Source organism: Gasterosteus aculeatus, chromosome 1 (assembly GCF_964276395.1).
Source record: "Gasterosteus aculeatus chromosome 1, fGasAcu3.hap1.1, whole genome shotgun sequence".
In the NCBI taxonomy this organism is placed as follows: domain Eukaryota; kingdom Metazoa; phylum Chordata; class Actinopteri; order Perciformes; family Gasterosteidae; genus Gasterosteus; species Gasterosteus aculeatus.
The window spans coordinates 16,830,665-16,852,061 of NC_135688.1; the positions used below are offsets into that span (position 1 = coordinate 16,830,665).

Sequence of the window (21,397 nt, forward strand, 5' to 3'; positions counted from 1 at the left end):
GTGCTAACCGTGGTGCTGCTTTTCCTTTTGTCTGTTTTCTATGTGTGTGTGAGTTTAGGCTGAGACAACCCCCCCAGAATTTGGCAGAGCTTGGTGAACGCATGAAGCTCTTGGAGACTCTCCAAGTGGATTTGGCCAAGACAGAGGCTCAGATTCCTCTCATTCATGACCAGTTTGCCATCTTGGACAAATATGAGGTCCAAGTGGAACAGGCTGTAAGCACCTCGCTCCTTTATGACTTAACCTACAGTGTACACACGTCCCGTGTAAATGATACAGAAATCGATGTATTTTTGTCCATACATTTTACTGTATAACAGAAACTTTAGCGATGTGTTTGCACACCTCTAATGTCTATAAGTGCCTGCCCTTCAAACAGTTTTAACGAAGGCTTCCCAGAACCATCTGGCGAGTCCGGTTGGGGTACTGCATAGCTATGCATACAAAAACACACTTCTTTTTCCTTTTTGGTTCACCAACAGGTGCAGGATATGCGTGAGGGGGTGGACGGGGAGTGGGTGTGGTTCCAGCAGGTGCTGATTGACTGTGACATCATGCTGCAGAAGCAGAAGGAGAAGTTTAGGAACACCATGATCCCCGAGTTCACAAAGAAGCTCAAGGCCGTTTTGGATGAATTCAACAACGCAGGTCAAACACACAGCATCTTTCACACACTTATATACATTATCCACTTGATATGGGCACGATGGTGTAGCTCTCTCCGTTTCGTTCTATTCTTCAGCCATTACTCATCTGTAGAAGGCCTATTTAAAACAGATAATCAAGTCTCAGTGAACAACCCAGGCAGCATGATAAGGTCTAAATAAAACAGTGGCTACTTATCGAATCAGGATCAAAAATGTGGCTGAGGGAGAAAAATAAACAGAAGAGAGATTACGCAAAAAAAAGCAGACAATGGCCACGATCCCTGAAACATTTGACATAAAGTACCAAGACAAATGGGAACGAACGGTTTAAACACGCTGGTATTTAAACACTGCCAGAATCAATCAGTAGTGGGAAAACAAAGGCAGGAGGTAAGCCAAATTGACAAAATGAGAAAACATTACTTAGGAGACAGGACAAAACATGACAAATACAGGAGCACAATAGGCAGCAAACTTTAACGTCAAACAGGAAACTAAAACAAAGGCTAACCAAGATCCGATCTACAGTATTACCCATAGACGTAACAGACGTAAACAAATCTAGGTAGATGCTCTAATATTCAACCCATGCCCAGTTTCTCAAGATCCACCCCTTCTGTGTTGGGAAAAATATACTTGTTATTTTTACATTTGTTTCACATAGTCTTTGTGCTGTTAGTTTGGCTGAGCTGTCAGTCCTCCCAATCCGGCCTTCCATGATTTGTATACTTTTATTGCAGTGAAATTATGTCATAGAGACATATAACTCCTTATTTCATCATGGCCAACAGGTTTAACTCAAAAAAGTGCCTCCATTGGGTTTAATGTGTTTCTAAGAATGCATTCAGATGCTATTTTTGGACTGTTCTGAAAGCAGTCCTAGTGTGTGGATGAATGATAGTAATTATAGTATTTTTGTATGCTTTTTTTCACATGTTTTTTTTATCTCCCTACATGTTTGCATGTGTATATCCAGGTCCATTTGACAGCAAACTGAGCACTGAATTGGCCTTAAACAAGATCGCAGAATATCGCAGCGTACTGGAGGCTCTAAAAGAGGAAGAGAGCTCTCTTTATCTCGGGCTGGGCTTGTCCAAAACACAGCAGTTTCCCTCCGAAAGCATACGGACGATGGAGAAGGTCTGACGCAGCACTGGACTCGTAGGCCATAAACTCCAAGATAAAGCAGATCATTATTGTTTTGAGTACTTGATACTTAGATACTTAGAAATAAATAGTTCTTGTTGCAAATTTTATACTTGTCACAGTGATGCAAAACACGTTATATGTTTGTTCATGTGTTTGTTTCATACGTTTTGTACAGGACACAGAGCTCCTGCAGCAGGTCTGGGAGATCACACAAGAGTGGAATGCAAACTGGGACATCTGGAAGGTTGCTCAACTTTCTACGCTGCAGACGGAGAGTATGGGCAGCACGGCGCAGGACTTGTTAAAAAAACTCCAAAAACTTCAGAGAGAACTAAAGGTCAGTTCCATTGGAGATGCTATTAGATATTTTAAGCTTTAGACCCATAGAGTCTGCCAAAAATTAATTTCATAATAAAAGCTAAATCCATGGCCTCCCCTTAGGATGCATTCAAATAATGTGCTAATATTGTGAAATTTACAGCTGAAATAAACCCCAATGCTGATCTCACATTTACATTACACAGTAATGAGGATGTGATTTATGATTTCAGGGTAAGGAGTGGGACATAGTAGATTCTTCCAAGAACAAGATCAACCAGTTCAAGCGGCTCATCCCTCTCATTGCTGATCTGAGGAACCCAGCCATGAGAGACCGGTATGGTGTAAAACCAAAGAAAGAATATTTAGTCTGCTCTCTATGAAGTTTGTTCTGACGCCTTTTATCTATGGTCGTCTTTACCCTCCCCGATGTGTGTATGCAATTTGCATTGCAATTTTATTGGCAACTTCCAGTTTTTTCAGATTCCATTTTTCCATTCCACTGTACAAATCTGCACCAAGCAGACGCTTAACTCACTCTCACTCAAATATTCGATTTCACCTTCCATCCCGTCTTCTTAGTGTTCTCTCTCAGTCAGTTTGCTAATGTTGCTCCAGTACAATAAGCAGTGAGATTTCTGACCATTTAGGAGGCATATGTTTTTGTAGCTTCTTAGCTCTAAAGTTTGCTAAGCGCTAATGATTGGCGGTTTTCATATATTGTAACAAAAATTGTAAAAAACCCACATTTGTGAACTGTAATTTTAGGTTCCGTAAATCTAATCGAATAGCCATACCTTTGGATTTACCTTTTATTTTCAGCTCACCAACTGGGGAAATTAAGACCATAACCATACTTTTAATGCAACCTCTCTTTTAGGCACTGGAGGCAGATCTGTGAAGAGCCGCAGGTCTCTTTCGATTATACCAGCACTGATTTCAACCTGGAGAAGATCATATCTCTGAACCTCGACGAGTATACTGACAAAATCTGTGAGATCTCTGGTGCCGCCAGCAAGGAGCTCTCCATAGAAAAGGTCCAGTCTCTTCTTGTTTTCATACTGATTGCCAGTTCTGTTGCTTCTTTGGCTTTTTAATGATGAATATTCATTATCATTCTAACCAGTTTTTTTCAGAGAAAATTGGTGAGACAAGGTTGACAGGCATATGACTGAAAAAAATGTACATTTATTTTAGAAGAGCGGTAAACTCAAGCTTGGATTCATGTTTTTATGTCATTGATAATCTAATCACGAAAATATATCATTAAGCTCTCGTAATAATTTATATTATTTTTTTTCCTCAGAAAGTGTTCTCTGTCAACATAACTCTTTGTCTTTAATAATCAAGGGACTGGAGGACATTACCAAGACATGGGAGGAAACGCTCCTGGACTTGGAACCTTACAAAGGTCACTATCGGCTGAGGTGAGGAAACAAGTCTTGACGGTGGGGAAGGGTCAAGTGTTAAGAGGTTATGACCTTCTTTTATACAGTTTATGGTTACGGTCAGGATGTTCAATAGTGGAGTGAATATTAGAAATGCCTCTCAATGTTGAAATTCTATCAATAATAACACAAAGAACTGAATTGGATTACACTAAACAAACTAATAACATCCATTAATCCATGCAGCTAAAAGTTCTGTCTCTGTCTCAGGGGAACAGAGGAGGTTTTCCAGGCCCTGGAGGAAAACATGTCCATGCTGTCCACAATGAAGGCTTCTAGGTTTGTTAAAGCCTTTGAGAAGGAGGTGGACTGCTGGGAACGGCAACTGACACAGGTGCTGGAAGTCATTGAGATGATCCTCACCGTGCAGCGGCAGTGGATTTATCTGGAGGTACAAGAACGTACTTTACCGTGTTATACGGTTTTAGTTTTCTCCGGACAATCGACCCCTTACCAGTAATATACCATCTTTCTCTGTCGCTATAATTTTTTCCCCCCTAGAACATTTTTCAAGGAAAGGACATCAGGGAGCAGCTGCCTCGTGAATGCAAAGAGTTTGAAGACTTTAGCTCAAGTTGGAAAACTGTCATGGGCCAACTCCACAAGAAAAACAACGCCCTGGAGGGAACACACCAACCAGGTATGAGAACATACTTGAAGTTGCTTAAAAAAAGATTCCTTCAAGTCAAGGCCTGTGTCTAGCATTGACTATTTTTGAAATGTTTGTGTGTTCATGTGAGATAAAATGTGTTGAAACAACCTCTCCTCCGTCCATTAGGCTTGCCTGGGAACCTTTCAGTGATGAGTGTAAAGCTGGAGGAGATCCAGAAGGCCCTGGACAGATACCTGGAGACCAAGAGGCAGATCTTCCCGCGGTTTTACTTCCTGTCGAATGATGATGTGCTGGAGATCTTGGGGCAGTCACAGAACCCTGAGGCCATTCAACCCCACCTCAAGAAGTGTTTCGACAACATCAAGAGCTTGAGCATCGAAAAGGCAGGGAATGCTTAGATGCAGCCAGTTGCCAGTGCTGCACAACTACTATATACTACATTTTTCTACTATGTATTACCACATTTCAGCAATTCAAATTTCCAGGATGAAGTCGCCTCTACAACTGTGAGATATGTATCTATTTACTTTCTAGGACACTAAACCAATGGCCATTGGGATGTTCTCTGCTGATGGGGAGTTTGTTTTCTTCGACAAGGCAGTGGAACTGGACAAACCTGTGGAGGTACAACAGCAATGATCTTGATCAATAAACAGTATTGAGAGATTTATGATGGAGAATGTGGGCACCTTTTGTTTGCATGTAGGTTTGGCTGTGTGCTGTTGAGAAGACCATGCGTAGCACAATGTGGGGATGTCTGGTCAAGTGTCTTGACGCTATGAAGAAGATCGGCGGCCAGTTAGACAAATGGGTCAAAGATTGGCCAGGACAGGTACATTTATGTTTTGTCTTCTCCCATTTTAGAGAATATTTGGTTTCCAATCCTTGTTGAACCAATGTTAGTTTTGTGAACAAAAACTATGTATGTTTGCCAGGTACGTTTTTTTCCTTGACAAAGACGAATTATTTTCTTTGACCAAGATAACCTTTCATCTAAAATGACTAAAAAACGATAATGAGGCTTACTTAATAAAATAAAAACTAACCATGACTAGGACGAAGACTAAACCAAGAAAAAAATAGGTGACAACAATGAACATGATGATGAACCCTTCTGCATTCCAATGGGTATTCAGTCAGTCTATGTCATGGGGTTGAACTAAAGACTATGAACAACAAGTTGAAACAACATGCCTATTTTTCTCATTTTAGTCGCTGATCACTGCCAGTCAGATCCAGTGGACCGCTAAGGTGACAAAATCTCTCCTTATCAGCAAGGAGAGAGCTGATAAGTCCTCTCTTAAGTCCTTGAAGAGAAAACAGGTGGAGTTCTTGTTGCTTAATTAAACTTAAATTTAAAATGCATTAATATTTTTGAATTTGCTGTGATTATTTTATTTACTAGTGTGTTGCAGCCAAATGAACAGTCTGTACCCAGTATGACGATCTTAAACATGAAAAATACATTTGTGTTATTTTTTATATAATATTTATACTTTAACATTTATTGCGGCCCAAGCCAAAATAATGATGTTACGAATTCAAAGGCTTCCAATAAACTCTCGAGCCTGCTGTCTTCTTCTCTCTCAGGTTTCTAAGCTTCAATGCTATTCAGATATAATTCGTGGTAACTTGTCCAAAGTCCTACGTCTGAGAGTTGTATCACTGGTGACGGGGGAGGTTCATGCTCGGGATGTCATTGATAAGCTGGCCAAAGCAGGCTGCAATGACGTCAATGCCTTCGAATGGATCTCCCAGCTGCGACATTACTGGGATAAGGTATGCGATTAGTGATGCAAGTAATGACGAGAGACAGTAAGAAAAAAAGAAGGGCACAATAGGGAACCTTAATACAGTTGTTATTTCTGTTAAAATGTGTTAATTTCTCTAAAAATGCATTTCACTGTTACATTTAAAAGCTCAAAGCAAAACTGTGGTGGAACAAATCTGTATCGATTTGGCTATTAATGATTCCATACTTTGTAGCCTAGCATTTAAAGCAACTTTTTAAAAGAACTCTCTGTCATCAGCATTTTGGAGTTGGGGTGGAGACTAAGAAAACCTAAACTAAACTTGTCCATTTTCTGGTTTGTTTGTTTGTTCTCCAAATAGGAGGAATGCATAATCCAACAAACGAACACATGTTTCAAATATGGCTTTGAGTACCTGGGCAACTCTGGTCGGCTGGTGATCACTCCACTTACTGACAGGTCAGTCATTTGTTGCAATGTCGCCAAAAATACATCAGAAACAGGAATCCATCCGTCACTTGTCACTTAAGTAATTAATTAAGTTAAGTTAATCAAAGTATTTTACTTTTGAAATTTTAGTTAACTGAATGAATGCCCCACATCTGCACACATTCGAATGGTTCCATAATTGTGTGAACTAGTTCATTAAATAACAGCAGGAAAATACCACCAATAGCAATGTTACTGCAGTATAATCACTAGAGTACACAGCTCTGCTCTTTTTCCCCCCTGACCAAAAGATTAGTGCCAACTTGGAATTCCATTTTTTAGCATTGATAACCTGAAAAGTAAATGTCTCTGTGAATGCTCTACTGCTTCCAGATGTTACATGACCTTGACCACAGCCCTCCACCTCCATCGGGGGGGCTGTCCTAAAGGCCCTGCAGGTACTGGAAAGACAGAGACAGTGAAGGACTTGGGCAAAGCTCTGGGCATGTACGTCATCGTGGTCAACTGCTCCGAAGGGCTAGACTACAAATCTATGGGACGCATGTTCTCTGGCCTGGCACAGGTAGGAAAATGCCAAATGATAAGGAAATATAAGATGATGGTGAAAAAGATGACTGTAGTTTAAAGCAATATTAATTATATCTGACAAAATAAAAGGTAAAACAGCACTTTTCATACTTTTGAATGGCTTGCACTGAATATGCCGCTGTGTGTATGCTAGGAATGGCACTTGTTTACTAACTAGCTATTAAAAAACTTTTTATTCTTCTTAAGATACAAAAAAAATTAAACGTAATCTACCATTCGCCAAACTAAATTAAAGTTAAGAAATCAGACTGGGCTGCTATCCGACTTAGCAGGATTTCTTTCTCCACCCTGGAGCTTTAGGGGAGCACCCACACTGCTCATCTTCCAACCCGTCTCCTCCCTGATGTCTTTCCTCCTTGCCTTTTTGAGGAGGTCCAGGTGTGTCTCCTGGTATACCTGATCTCAATTGCCCTGATGGAGTAGGTGGAAGGGTTTTGGCTGGAACGTACACTCCCTCCACTATTCTGCCCTTCAGCCCCAATTATTAAATTGCTCTCTCTCGCCCTGTGTATGTGTGTGGACCGGCGGTGGTTGGACGTAGCCAAACTAAAAACACGTATTCGTATTAGTACTAGCAATAATTTCTATGAAATATACTTAAAGGATTATTCATTGTGTAATGAGTTAATTTTAATGATGTACAACTAATCATTTGTGTTGATTTCATCTACTTTATATACTCCCAAGTACTTTAATCTATAATGCATGCCCATAATAAATTAAGTGAATAAAGATACTACAGCAATAGCTTCCAACATGTATTAAAATAAAGTAAAATACTTATACTGTTCTTAATACTGTAGTTAAGTACAGTACTCATTCCACCACTGGTCAATTCAGTTCTGGAATAAAAACATTCTGAATGGGTTTTTTCATGGGAGTGGATTTTCTTTTTACTGAAAGATTTGTTTTTGTGTTTGATTGTGTGCACCCTGGACAGACCGGAGCATGGGGCTGCTTTGATGAGTTCAACAGAATCAACATCGAGGTGCTGTCAGTGGTGGCACAGCAAATCCTGTCCATCCTGTCTGCCCTCTCAGCTCAACAATCCAAGTTCCATTTTGAGGGACAGCTGATACAGCTGGTGCCGTCGTGTGGCATCTTCATCACCATGAATCCCGGTAGGTCAACACACATGTCCAAATCTGGATGTTTTTTGTTGTTGTTGTTATAATGACAATAAATGCACAACGGTCTTTCAGGGTTTACAGCATGAGTTTTCTTCCCCCCAATTCTCCCCAGGTTACGCTGGTCGTACTGAGCTTCCAGACAACCTTAAGTCCATGTTCAGACCAATCTCCATGGTGGTGCCGGACTCCACCCTAATCGCTGAGATAATACTGTTTGGAGAGGGCTTCAACAATTGCAAGGTACTCCGACTTGAATATTTAGCATTATAATTACACCTCTTCTATGTGAAGAGCTCAGAAAGGATTCAATTCAGTAAGAAATGCACTGCAATTTCATTATGATAAATTATATTCTGATCTTCATAATATTAGATTACCAGAGATACAGTTGTTTACATAATATATTTATTAAGCGTTTGAACTGACGATTCTGGTTATTGCACTGTTCATGCCATGTAATGTCATCTTGTTGGGCCATGGGAGCAATTGGAGCCTCAGCAGAACAAAGATCAGAAGTGGGCGTTGATCCATCTGTTTTCCCCTCAAAGCTGCTGGCAAAGAAGGTGTTCACCCTGTACTCCCTGGCAGTGCAGCAGCTGTCTAAACAAGACCACTATGACTTTGGCCTGCGTGGTCTCACCTCCATGCTCCGCTATGCTGGAACAAAGCGGCGCTCCTGCCCCAAAATGACCAATGAAGAAGTAAGTCTCTTTCTCTTGCTTGTACAGCAAACCAATTTGCTCAGAGCAGGTTTTGCCTACTTTAATTAACCGTTTTGCTCATACTGGTGATTGGCTGATTCCTCCCTTCTGCGCTTACAGTGTAAGTGAAAGGTAACAGTTTATAGCCGCAATATAAAGTTTTTTTTTGAAGCTACTGTGAGTGTAAAATTACACAGGCAGTCCATCCTTTTTTATTTATCTTTACACCATATTTTTACTGAGAATAACTAAAGTTAAAAACACTTTCTTGACACTACATTACAGAAACACAGTATGTAGAATAAGAGTGTATCTTGCGTGGGGAGAGCAAGCAGTTGCTATGACATTTATGAGCTCTACTGGGAACCCAAGCTGTGCTATCATCTCTTCTTTCGCCATCCCGTCTAACTACAATGTCAAATGATAGGAAATCAGCTCCTATAAATTCAACTAAACTTCACAATAGGCAAAGTAGTTGTGATTGGAACTAGATTTGTATCTCTATTCTCAGATCTTGCTAATAGCTATGAAGGACATGAATATCGCTAAACTGACATCTGCTGACGTGCCACTGTTCAATGGGATCACCCAGGACTTGTTCCCTGCTGTGGAAATACCCATTATAGACTATGGCAAGGTAAGTCACCAGAGGAAATCGGAACAAAGATACAGTGTTGTTGTGTTTGCTGAATGACAATATCCCTTCTTTGATAAAGAATTACCGTTGAGCAATTCAACTACAGTTCACCTGTCCCAGAAGTTGTATTTACTGAGAGCTGTCACCTCCTCTTATTTTAATTGTTGCCTCAACAAATACATAAAAATTGTTTACCAATACTGAAACGCAGTTAAGCAACATATAAATGCCACTATTCATTCACTTTCTAAATCTATCTCTTTCTTTCTAAATGGCTGTCTCTTTGATTTTTCTGTAGAGGCTTAGCAAACATGTATGTGTGAATGTGATTGTAAAGATTGCTAATGCACCAATATATACAGTATTTTAATTATGCCTTTACCAATGATTGTATGCATTGTATGTTTGTGTGTGAAAAGAAAGCAAGGATGCACACTCAAAGTTACCAAGTTCATCTCAGTAAAGGAAATTTGATGCACAAAAATGTTCTTATCTTCTCTGAAATTCCGCTGATCATAGCCATGTGTATAACTCCAAATGTACCAACTTTATTCAACTTGACCCTTGTACGTCATGGCCAAATAGGTCAGTAAGGGTATCACCATCACTGGCTCAATGATCAAAACATTTTTTTTTAATTTTGTTGCAAATTCTACTTTATTTTATTACTTTTGCACTGTTGTCTTGTCTGTCTACTGTCGCGCACTAACCGCCAAGACAAATTCCTTGTATGTTTGACATATTTTGGCAAATAAATGTTTCCTGATTCCTGATTCCAGTTGAAGGAGGCTATAGAGATGGAGCTACATCGAAGTGGTTTGCAGGTGACTTCTTTTACCATGACGAAAGTCATCCAACTTTATGAGATAAAAAATTCCAGACACTCCTCCATGCTTGTGGGCAAGACAGGCAGTGGTAAGAGTGTTACCTGGAGGACTCTGCAGTCTGTCCTCAGTTCCCTGCACAACAAAGGAGAGCCCGGCTTCCACTTGGTCCAGGTGGGTGTGGGTGAAAAAGCACTTATATATTGCCTGACACCGTTTCTTTAAAGAAAAGGATGGTTCTTGCGTTACAAAATGGGGCACTAATTGAGTCATGATCACAATCACGTTTTGTTTCTTACTACTCTTGCTGTCCTTATTACTTCTCATTCAATGTTTTCTTATTGAAACATTTTTATAATTTGTCAGTAATCTCCTTGGTCTAATCAGATTAGGGTCTAAAATGATTTTACATTATCAATAAAATGCATGTGCTCCACAAAAAGCTACTGTTTAATGTGTTTTCATCTTTTAACAACAGGCTTCAGTGATTATTATCTGTCATTATAATAATATATCTATTAATGCAATACTTTTTTCTTCCATCCCCTGGTGCCTGTGGCATAACAGGATTATCCTCTGAACCCCAAGGCCATGAGTCTGGGAGAGCTGTATGGAGAAAATGACCTCTCCACCAATATGTGGTCTGATGGAGTGCTCCCTTCCCTCATGAGATCGGCCTGTGCAGGTGATGACTCTAAAAACCCACTGCTGTAAATTACCGAATAACACACTGACCCCATCTGTCCTACTTCTAGTAAAGTATTCCTGCAGGTTTTACTTAAACTTACTTAAAAATAGACTGAGACTACAGCCTCTCACTCTGTTCGCAGTTTCATCAGGCATCATATTTCATATTCATAATCATATTTTAAAATGTTCTTATATATATTTTCATTATTTTGCTATGCATACTCATTGTAATGGATCAAAGGGATGATTGATGTTGTTGTTATTGTCCTTTTTATCCATCTTACTGGAGTTTTCCTGAATTACAAACAGATGTGTGCACTACATCAATATTTTGTAATCATTGCAAACATCTTTGCTAATTCTGGACAACCCAACAATTCAAACGGAGATTACATATAGATTCTTTTCTTTCTTTGCCAGGCTTTGCCAGGGTCGTTGTATTCGTGTTACTGGGAAAAACTAGGTTTAGTTCTAGTACACAGCACAAAATGTTCTACTCTGCCACGCAACACATTGTGTACATTTTCTCCGATTTTCTAAAGAAAAAAACAAAAGATTAAAAGTATCTCTAAATTAAATTGTGTAAATAAAAAACAAACTGGTAAATATTCCATAGTCCATAGATTTTTTTCATACTGTCATAAAAGTGTGAGAAAAACACTGAACTTTATTGTACATCTGTGTCCTTATTCTATATTCTTTAGATGAGAAGCCAGATGAAAAGTGGATAGTGTTTGATGGGCCTGTTGACACACTCTGGATCGAGAGTATGAACTCCGTGATGGATGACAACAAGGTGCTCACGCTCATCAATGGAGAGAGAATCTCCATGCCTGAACAGGTGAGAACAGCACCAGAAATCATACTTGTGGGCATTTTTCACAACTGACAAACTGACTTTCTATAGCAGGAAAAAAAAATACATTTGAAGATGTATTCCATGAAAAATTCCATTAGGAGCTAGGCATTGGGTCCGTGCACGAATTATAAATAATTTGCATTAACAATGCCTATTTAGGGGTCTTGCCTACTCTTGTTTTAGGTCTACTTGTGTAAATGCAAATGTTTCCTTACGTGTAAGTTTGTTCTTCGAGAGCTGATGGTGCCTAAACGTGGTTAATAGACGTGCAATAAAAATTCTGCTGACCAACGTTTCCGTTCTATTATCCACCTTCAGCAATGAAACGTGAGAAGCTATAAACAGAGACAGCTCAGCTTCAAAGTAAACGTTGCGCTTCTTCTAAAGCTTTTGATCCACTGATTTATTTAAGGAGTTAAAGGAGCCGAATTAAATAAAACAAATATTCTAAATAATGAACATAGTAGATAAGCTGCATGTAATGATTTATTTTATTATCAATTTCTTTGTTTAAATAATGGCTTGTTGAACTGTTTGGTTAGCCATAACTGGCTATACTGTTGAGTTTTGTCATGAGTCTGTTTACAAATATAGTTTATATTAAACTCTGACTTTATCCTGGCTCTGTTGTCATGACAATAACGCCACTAAGCTATCCCATGTAAAATCCTTTAAGTTTATTCACTTATTAAAGTTAGATAAAGGATAAGATGACATTTACTTTTAAAATTGCAGAAGTCTGGTTTAATAAATTCCATTAATAAACTTCTGTAAGTCTTTTCTACAGTTGTTTGTTTTGAATGTAAATGTTCCTTCTGGAGGTAGACAACAAGAAAACAAATTTCCTGTTTTTATTTTTTTCCCTGATAGAAACAACAAAATAAAATAAAACTGAAGCCCATGAAATAACACGTTTTTTTTTTATCATAGTCAACCATGTACTGTAAAAACTATTCCTATTTTATAGGTGTGTTTGCTGTTTGAAGTGGAAAACCTGGCAATGGCCTCTCCAGCTACAGTCTCTCGCTGTGGGATGGTCTACAACGACTACGCGGATCTGGGATGGAAGCCTTCTGTTCAGTCCTGGCTGGACAAGCGACCCAAGGTACAATTAATCCACTTGGAACTATTTTCTGGAACCCTTTCTGTTACATTTGCATCAATTGATTGATACATTTCTCCACAGACAGAAGTGATCCATTTAAAGCATTTGTTTGAGAAATACATAGAGAGCACACTGAACTTTAAGAGGAGAAACTGTAAGGAGCGGATTCCCATCACTGAACTGAACGGAGTAACCTCTCTCTGCCGCCTCTACGACTCCCTGGCCACGTCCCACAATGGGGTGAGACTCATTTGAGTGCCATCTGTAACCTCCACTACACATTGTAATCTCTCAAAATGTCCATTTTCTGGTTGTAACTGAAAAACTTGGGACTGTAATTAAGCAAAACATTGTAAAATCATTAAACATTTAATTCACAAAACTGTATGGCTGACATTCTCTAAATCCCCTCTTTCTCCAGGTGAATACTTCAGACACAGGAGACTTGGGTACAATGGTGGAACTCTGGTTCATCTTCAGCCTTATCTGGTCCATCTGCGCCTCTGTTGATGATGATGGACGCAAGAGGATTGACAACTTCATACGGGAGATGGAAGGCACCTTCCCCATCAAGGTTGTTGCTAAATTGTGTTTTGCGAAAGAAAAGTAGAGCTATTTATGTTTTAGTGATTTTGGCAGTCTCAGGGGCTACTATGAAATGGAAAGACATGTTTTTATTCAGTGAACCCACAAATTCAACTTCGGCAGCATGAAAACATGCATATTACTAATAAGAGATACTACTGTGTCTACTCCCACTTTCCATCAGCAAACTGAATGAATCTATCTCAGCAGACTTCTCTGATCATTTAATATAAACTGTTATAGGACACGGTTTATGAGTACTATGTGGACACCAAGAAGAAAACCTGGGCTCCTTTTCAAGATAAGCTGCCAAAGGGCTGGCGTTACAATGCCAAGTAAGTATAGTCTTCTTGTATAGCTACTATTAGCTGCTGTAAGCATACATTTGTGGGAATGTGAACGTACTATTTGAATAAAACTATATGATATAGCCGACCAATATATATCCCTCTCTACATCCTGCAGTGCTCCATTCTATAAGATTATCGTTCCTACAGTGGACACAGTTCGCTACAACTTCCTGGTTACGGCTCTGGTCTTGGGTCAGTACCCAGTACTGCTCACTGGGCCTGTTGGAACTGGTAAAACCTCGGTGGCCCAGAGCGTCCTGCAGGGCTTGGATAAAAAGTGGGCGTCCCTCACTGTCAACATGTCTTCACAGGTTGGTTCAGGCTTCATGAAAGAGAAAGATGACTATATGTTAGGTGTAATCTATTGGTTTTACAAATGAGGACACAGCTGTAGCTTCTGAGTGGTAGACTGTTGGTAGACTCTTCTTTCTTGTTTTTTCTGTCACTTGATAGATTTGATGTCTAATTTCGTTTTTACTGAACTGGAGTCACATATACCCAATCTCATACACATTCACACAAACATATTATATACATTGATTTATTTCCCCACTATTGATCTCATTGCTGCATGTAATTGTCACATGATTCTGTTTTCTTTTTTGTGACATAAGGTTTACGAAGGAAACATACCATTGGTTCTTTTATGTAACTTTGTCTCTTTGTTTCCATCCAGACCACCACTAATAATATCCAGACCATTGTGGAGAGCCGCGTAGAGAAGCGATTCAAGGGGGTGTTCGTGCCACCAGGTGGGAAACGCCTGCTGTGGTTCCTGGACGACCTCAACATGCCGGCCAATGACCTCTTTGGTTCCCAGCCACCGCTGGAGCTGCTGCGCTTATGGATCGACTATGGCTTCTGGTACGATTGCCAGAATCAGACCTTAAAGTTTGTTAAGGTGAGAACGGGAAGTTTGAAACTGAGAAATATTAAAGTCTGTTTTTATTTTACTGTGTTTGATTATGTGTAATATTATACCATTTGTTCTTATACTGAACTGCTTGGTACCTCCATAATCATCACATTCTGTCCGAGAAAATAGTTCCTGAGCTTTACATGGGTAATGTTTGTTTGACAGGTCTGTGTTAGTGAGACCATAATCCTCTGTGTCAGTTTTATTGTGTTTTTGTCTGCTTTGTTAGGACATGTTCTTGTTGGCGTCCATGGGGACCCCTGGCGGAGGAAGGACTAAGATATCTGCCCGCTTACAGAGTCGATTCAATCTCATTAATATGACCTTTCCACATGTGAGTCCCGCGGACTATTTAGGTCTCTTTCTTATCCTCTTTCTTCTTGTCTCCTCTCCTTTACCACAGAGGATCAGATAGTTAACAACATTATAGTAACTAATTACATTTCTTAAAAGGTTTTCTCAGTCCGTCTTCCCTTCATTCTATTTGTTGAACCTCCCATAACTCCTCTCATTTTTTGTGTTGCAAAAAAAGGGGGAACAACATTTTATTTTGAAAATAATCCAAGCAATATTCACCCATTCAGGGAGCAAACCCCTGAAAACACACATCATTTAAGTGTATGAATTGGACTACATGAAATGGGCAGCTTATAAAATGGAAATGGAGCACTTATAGGATTTCTATTCTATTCTTCCCTTGGACACCATTTAAAATCTATAAATCCTATTGACACAACTGTATCATTGACTAGATGTACACAATTTTAACAGACCTGTCTTTTCTGCATGTAGGAGTCCCAGATCAGGACGATCTACAGTACCATGATCAACCAAAAGCTGGAGGGCTTTAAAGAGGATGTGAAGCCCATTGGGGACGTTTTGACTCAGGCGACCTTAGAACTGTATTATGCCGTGACATCTCGTTTTCTTCCTACTCCAGCCAAGAGCCACTACCTCTTCAACCTCAGAGATATCTCCAAGGTACACTATAATTTATTGAGATCAGTTAAAGCAATACAAGCATACCAGTGTACACACACACACACACTAGTATCAGGGTTGATTGTGGCGGGGCTTTCCTAATGGTAAATGTACTTACTTGAGAGTTACTGAGGGCTTGTACAACTTGTTTAGTTATGTGACCTAGATTACAATAGCTCCCCATGATTTTTTTTCTTTAATTTTCCACCCATTCTAGGTGTTCCAAGGTCTGCTAAGAGTTCACCCAGATTTTCATGATACCAAAAAAAACATTGCTAGTCTGTGGATCCATGAGTGCTTCAGGTAGAGTACATTTTTTTCCCCAAATATTTGACCATCTTACAATGACATTAGATAGTGTGTATAGTGTTGCTATAGTGTGATCTTCATTATGGCATTTATTAATGTTATTGTCACTTTTACTGATGCAGAGGGCACATCCATCTGAAAATGGCCTTCTACTTTATTTTACATTTCTCATGACATACAGGTGCTTTTGTTGGGTATTTTTTTGACAATTGTTGTTGTCTGTGTTCTGTTGTTGATTTCAGGGTTGTTTCTGATAGGCTGGTAGATCACAGCGACTTGGAGGCCTTTGAGGTTTTGCTGGGGGAGAAACTAGCATCACTCTTTGACCTACCCTTGCACAACCTCTGCCCCAACAAACAACCACCAATATTTGGTACATTTGTATCTGCACACACACAAACATACATCCACGCAGCCATGTCAGTGTCACACCGATGAGTGGAATTATACTCTAACAACTAAGATAACAGATTTGTGGTGAAAGCATTATGAAACTAATGATAACGGAAGATATGAATGTGTTAACTTGTGTTTATTTCGCTGATTGTGTTTGTGTGCGGTTCAGGGGATTTCCTGAGTGAGTCTGGTGTGTATGAGGAATTGCTGGACTTGAAGGCTCTCAAGAAGTTCATGGAGACTCAGCTGGAAGAATACAACCTGACAGTCGGCGTGGTGCCTATGACCCTGGTTCTCTTCCAAGATGCCATCAAACACAGTGCGTCTAAAAACATAACCAACACACATCCACACACACCCTCAGAATTATTTAAATAGGCTCTCGGGAAAGAGGTCTTGAAAAAAAAAATTTTTTTTCGAATGTGTTGAAAATTCATCTTATTTTATCCACAGTAACCCGCATAGTACGTGTGATCAGTCAGCTCAGGGGCAACATGCTTCTGGTTGGTGTTGGAGCCTCTGGAAGACAGAGCATGTCTAAGATGGCTGCTTTCATATGTGAATATCAGGTATTCCAGGTGGAAGTCACCAAGCACTACCGGAAACAGGAGTTCAGAGAAGGTGAGCTCAAAAAAAGAACAAAAATGTGCTCACAGATCTTCTTTAATACAATAACTTCCTCTTTTCCCAACTTCAGTTACCTGCAATATTTACAGGATTAGTTTTCGGTCCTGTTTTTCAGACATCAAAAAGCTGTACTGGTTGGCTGGTGTGGACAACAAGCCCACAGTGTTCCTGTTCAATGACACCCAGGTTGTAGATGAATCCTTCCTGGAGGACATCAATAATGTCTTGAGCTCTGGTGAGGTGCCTAACCTCTACAAGCAGGACGAGTTTGCTGAGGTCTGTATGGTCGTCAAACATTTTTTGCCTCCTGTCTTTCCATCTATCAAACTCTATTATGTATATACCCATCCTCTTTTATATTTGAATAATGACATTCATATTACATTTACAGTTTGAATTAACTCAAACAGATGATAAAGAAGATAATGATCTAAGCTGAGTTTTTTTAATTTTTACATATTTACAAACGATCTTTGTTATGAAGTGTGAGGGTGTGATGGAAGACTGACTTAAGTAACATACAATCTCCAATATGTATTGATCTATTATACACTGGTATAAATATATTATTCATGTTTTTAACCTCTTTTAACCAACTTCCAATTCTCATAATATGAATTGTGATTCCACCTCTAGGTGTGCAATGCTGTATCAGACTCTGCCAGGAAAAACAATATAACGGAGACTCCTGACTGCCTGTTCAGCTACCTGATAGAGCGAGTCAGGAACAACCTACACATAGTGCTCTGTATGAGCCCAGTGGGGGAGTCCTTCAGGTAGAGTCTGATTTTGTTTCATGCAGCACTCTGTGCCCTACACTATACCTATACAAATGAATACAGTACTGATACAGTACCCCCCCTCCCCCCCCTTCACCTTCTTTGTCTCTTTTGTCAACGGGGCACCAGATATCACTGGAGCCTTGTTGCTAAAATTGAAAATATAGCATTTGCAGCAAAAAAACTGCATGCGTTTGAGGCATAACCGGGGTGCATTAGGGCTTCATTGTTTAACTCCTTTTGGTTAGTTTTAGTAATAAAAGAACAACTGCCAAATACACCTGCACTAGTACAAAAACTCTTTGTACAAAGGAGTGTGATGGATATCAGCATATTAAAAAAGTACAATTTATAAATGTCTGTTTGTCAAAAGGAACCACATACTCCAATACCCAGCGCTTGTCAATTGCACCACCATTGACTGGTTCTTGGATTGGCCCAAAGATGCTCTGCTGGAAGTGGCTGAGAGGTTCTTGGATGGACTGGACTTAGGCTCCTTGGAGGGGGTGAGGCAAACACATGCACTCACGTAAATATACATTTTAATGAGTGAACAAGTTGAACCTCATGTTTACTGTACATTATCTCAAATTCATGGTCTGAATCTGTTCTCATACCTGGCTGAAAAAACTCATTCTGATGTTGAAGATCCAGAAAAAGGTAGCCAGTGTCTTTGTGACCACACACCAGTCGGTTGCACAGGTCTCCAACAGGATGAAGTTAGAGCTGAAGAGATATAATTATGTGACACCCACCAACTACCTGGAGCTTGTGTCTGGATTCAGAAAGTAGGCACCTTTTAACATAAATCTTCACTTATCCATGCTTCTCTTTTCTCCTTTCCTCACACCACCTTCAAATGCTTTATGTGTGTCTCAAGGACCATGTAGATTGTTGACATTAAACAGGTCCCGTTGTAAGCTCCTAGTGTCAGTTTACACACCTAAAGTATAGATACGATAGGTGTGAGTGCTCTCATTCATGCATCTCAACAGAGCGAAACTAGAACAAATAAACTCTAATTACAGCACCGAAGTGATTCACGTTATAGGTGCAAACTTTGGATGAATGTCTCTGTTTGTCTATTCATTTAAAACCTTGTCTCTGTTACAATCCCCACATCAAGTATGTGTCAGCATGTGTGTCTACATCCATCCAGGTTGTTGGCAGAGAAACGCAGTGAACTGGGTGAGCAGGTGAGCAAGCTGCGCAATGGCCTGTTCAAGATCAATGACACGCGGGAGAAGGTGAAGGCCATGTCTGTAGAGCTAGAGGAGGCCAAGAAGCAGGTGGCAGTGTTCCAGATACAGTGTGACGAGTTCCTGTCCATCATACTGGAGCAGACGACAGAGGCTAACAAGCAGAAGAATGTAAGCATCACAAAAATGTTTGCGTGCGCACACAGTTATCGAATAGATTTCATGTATTTTTCAAGTAATTCATGTGATTCCCCAACCCGAAGCTTACACTAATGGTTTAGGAAGGTCGGTGTAGTTGGCTAATAGGAAAGGTGCGTATAACAATCAGTAACACATTGTTGTATGTTTGTGTTGAGGATGTGAGTGATAAAAGTGTGAAAATCGCAGCAGAAGAGTTACAATGTAAAGCCATGGCAGAGAATGCACAAAGGGATCTGGACGAGGCCATGCCTGCACTGAATGAGGCCATGAAGGTAAACCTCTTTCCTGTTATGTTTCCTAATCCTTCCAGTCCCTCCGTTGCTATTTACTGCACAGTAGGTGGTAACATTTTTCATATTTGTGTCTGGTTGAATTATTTCCTTGATATATGATGAGTAATAATCCACCTGTCTCCACCTGTCAGCATATTTCACTGCTCTCCTTCTCTCCAACACCAATATAAGCCCCTTTTCCTTTGAGAGGAGGCTTTCTGGATGTCTAAATTACAGTTAAACATCACTCAACAAGCATTATGCCCTGGCGTATACACCCCCACACACTGTTTTCCTTCCTCATTTTCTACCTAGGCTCTGGAGTCTCTGAATAAGAGGGACATGACGGAGATCAAGTCGTATGGATGTCCCCCAGCACTGGTGGAGACAGTGATGCAGGCTGTCATGACCCTTCTTGGCAAAGAGGCTACCTGGGCAGAGGCCAAGAGACAGCTGGGTGAGAGGGGAATTGTTTTCCATCTTGCAATTATATAAACTGATTGAAGTTACTAAATAGAATAAGATAAAACCAAAGTTAGCAGCTAAGGGAAGATACAACATACTCTGTGCACACATTCAATAACATGTCACAGACAAAATTTGTCAAACTAAGTATTTCTATTTTAAAGGACATTTGGTAGGGTTTGACATATACACTGCTCAATAAATGAAAGGAACGATCGTATATCATGTTATGGCTTTTGGTAAAATGGACTAGACTGGCAATTATTTTTTTCCCCTTTGATTTTAAGGTGTCTATAAAAATCAAACCCTCTGTATCCTGAAACTTTTATTTCAGATGTATGTATGTATAACAGATGTGGCATCCTTTCATTCCTAGAACATCGAACTGTCCATAACAGTATTCACATTGAAATCTGATGTGTTTTCGAAGTGTTTTTTTTCTTTTTCGAGCAGTGTAGTTTTATATGACATGGGGCATAACGTTTTCATGTGCATCCATCCATACTCTCTTAAATCTAATATCTCCTCAAATTTGGCACAAATTTTCACTGGCACGTGCATGTTAAGTAAGGATAAAGTGATGAAGTGATGCCATTCTAGACAGACATTCATGGTAACCGGTTGGTGGAGACAAACACACAATTATAGTTTTTTATTAGATCTCCTTACAAAAGACTTTTGTGTAAATTAGGCTTGCGTTGAAATGTTTGCTTAACACAAGGGAAGATAATCAACTTTTAGAAACTGCAATGGATTTCACTCCTGTAATGTCGATCAGAAAGCAGGTTTTTCATGACAACAGATAAGACACATGAGACCCATTTGGAAAAAATACCAATTGTCATGGTTTTCTGACCTATGTGACTCTATCTGGCAGGTGATTCCAACTTCATCAAAACTTTAGTTAACTTTGACAAGGACAACATAACAGAACGTGTGTTGAAGGATATCGGCCAGTTCTGCAGACAAGTGGACTTCCAGCCAGAGATCATCGGCAAAGTATCACTAGCTGCAAAGTCCCTCTGCATGTGGGTCAGAGCGATGGAGGTAACAGATTTTCTGCTGGCTACCAGCACACAATTACACTCTTTTCCCATTGCTGATAGAAGTAGTCACCATGAAGCTAAAGCACACGCAACAGTTATGCAATTCCTAATTTGTAGCTTTATTTTCTTAAAAATAGTGAGTTCCTGGATGCATGCAGACAATGGCCCTAATTGCGGCCCATTGTACCCACGTACAATTCAACAATGAGCTGTAGGCACAAAGTACTCACTGTGTAGCGGAGCAATTGTTGTAATAGATATGCAATGGTGCTATTGCAAAGCAATTGTCGCTTTTTGGGGAAATACATGAACAGGAACATAGGTGTAAAAATGAAGTCTGTGGATGTGTGCATTGTTCCTC

The 21,397-nt window shown here is 39.8% G+C and overlaps 1 protein-coding gene across 1 annotated transcript in view; it reads left to right on the top strand.

Annotated features, from left to right (window-relative positions):
• Positions 1–21,397, top strand: part of dnah2 (dynein, axonemal, heavy chain 2) — a 48,615-nt gene that overhangs the window by 15,060 nt on the left and 12,158 nt on the right. Inside the window, exons 22-64 of the mRNA XM_040188008.2 lie at positions 59–215; positions 483–648; positions 1,624–1,787; positions 1,972–2,133; positions 2,348–2,451; positions 2,995–3,151; positions 3,465–3,541; positions 3,773–3,953; positions 4,064–4,202; positions 4,341–4,558; positions 4,710–4,799; positions 4,882–5,007; positions 5,388–5,498; positions 5,766–5,954; positions 6,288–6,385; positions 6,749–6,938; positions 7,905–8,085; positions 8,207–8,334; positions 8,643–8,795; positions 9,307–9,432; positions 10,212–10,430; positions 10,824–10,941; positions 11,651–11,787; positions 12,773–12,910; positions 12,992–13,150; positions 13,332–13,484; positions 13,739–13,830; positions 13,961–14,156; positions 14,522–14,746; positions 14,991–15,095; positions 15,554–15,742; positions 15,960–16,045; positions 16,294–16,424; positions 16,617–16,766; positions 16,901–17,068; positions 17,190–17,350; positions 17,711–17,850; positions 18,227–18,359; positions 18,502–18,641; positions 19,013–19,223; positions 19,409–19,525; positions 19,841–19,982; positions 20,868–21,037. Of these exons, the coding sequence (XP_040043942.2) occupies positions 59–215; positions 483–648; positions 1,624–1,787; positions 1,972–2,133; positions 2,348–2,451; positions 2,995–3,151; positions 3,465–3,541; positions 3,773–3,953; positions 4,064–4,202; positions 4,341–4,558; positions 4,710–4,799; positions 4,882–5,007; positions 5,388–5,498; positions 5,766–5,954; positions 6,288–6,385; positions 6,749–6,938; positions 7,905–8,085; positions 8,207–8,334; positions 8,643–8,795; positions 9,307–9,432; positions 10,212–10,430; positions 10,824–10,941; positions 11,651–11,787; positions 12,773–12,910; positions 12,992–13,150; positions 13,332–13,484; positions 13,739–13,830; positions 13,961–14,156; positions 14,522–14,746; positions 14,991–15,095; positions 15,554–15,742; positions 15,960–16,045; positions 16,294–16,424; positions 16,617–16,766; positions 16,901–17,068; positions 17,190–17,350; positions 17,711–17,850; positions 18,227–18,359; positions 18,502–18,641; positions 19,013–19,223; positions 19,409–19,525; positions 19,841–19,982; positions 20,868–21,037 (6,397 nt within the window). The remainder of the gene's footprint in view (positions 1–58; positions 216–482; positions 649–1,623; positions 1,788–1,971; positions 2,134–2,347; positions 2,452–2,994; positions 3,152–3,464; positions 3,542–3,772; positions 3,954–4,063; positions 4,203–4,340; positions 4,559–4,709; positions 4,800–4,881; positions 5,008–5,387; positions 5,499–5,765; positions 5,955–6,287; positions 6,386–6,748; positions 6,939–7,904; positions 8,086–8,206; positions 8,335–8,642; positions 8,796–9,306; positions 9,433–10,211; positions 10,431–10,823; positions 10,942–11,650; positions 11,788–12,772; positions 12,911–12,991; positions 13,151–13,331; positions 13,485–13,738; positions 13,831–13,960; positions 14,157–14,521; positions 14,747–14,990; positions 15,096–15,553; positions 15,743–15,959; positions 16,046–16,293; positions 16,425–16,616; positions 16,767–16,900; positions 17,069–17,189; positions 17,351–17,710; positions 17,851–18,226; positions 18,360–18,501; positions 18,642–19,012; positions 19,224–19,408; positions 19,526–19,840; positions 19,983–20,867; positions 21,038–21,397) is intronic.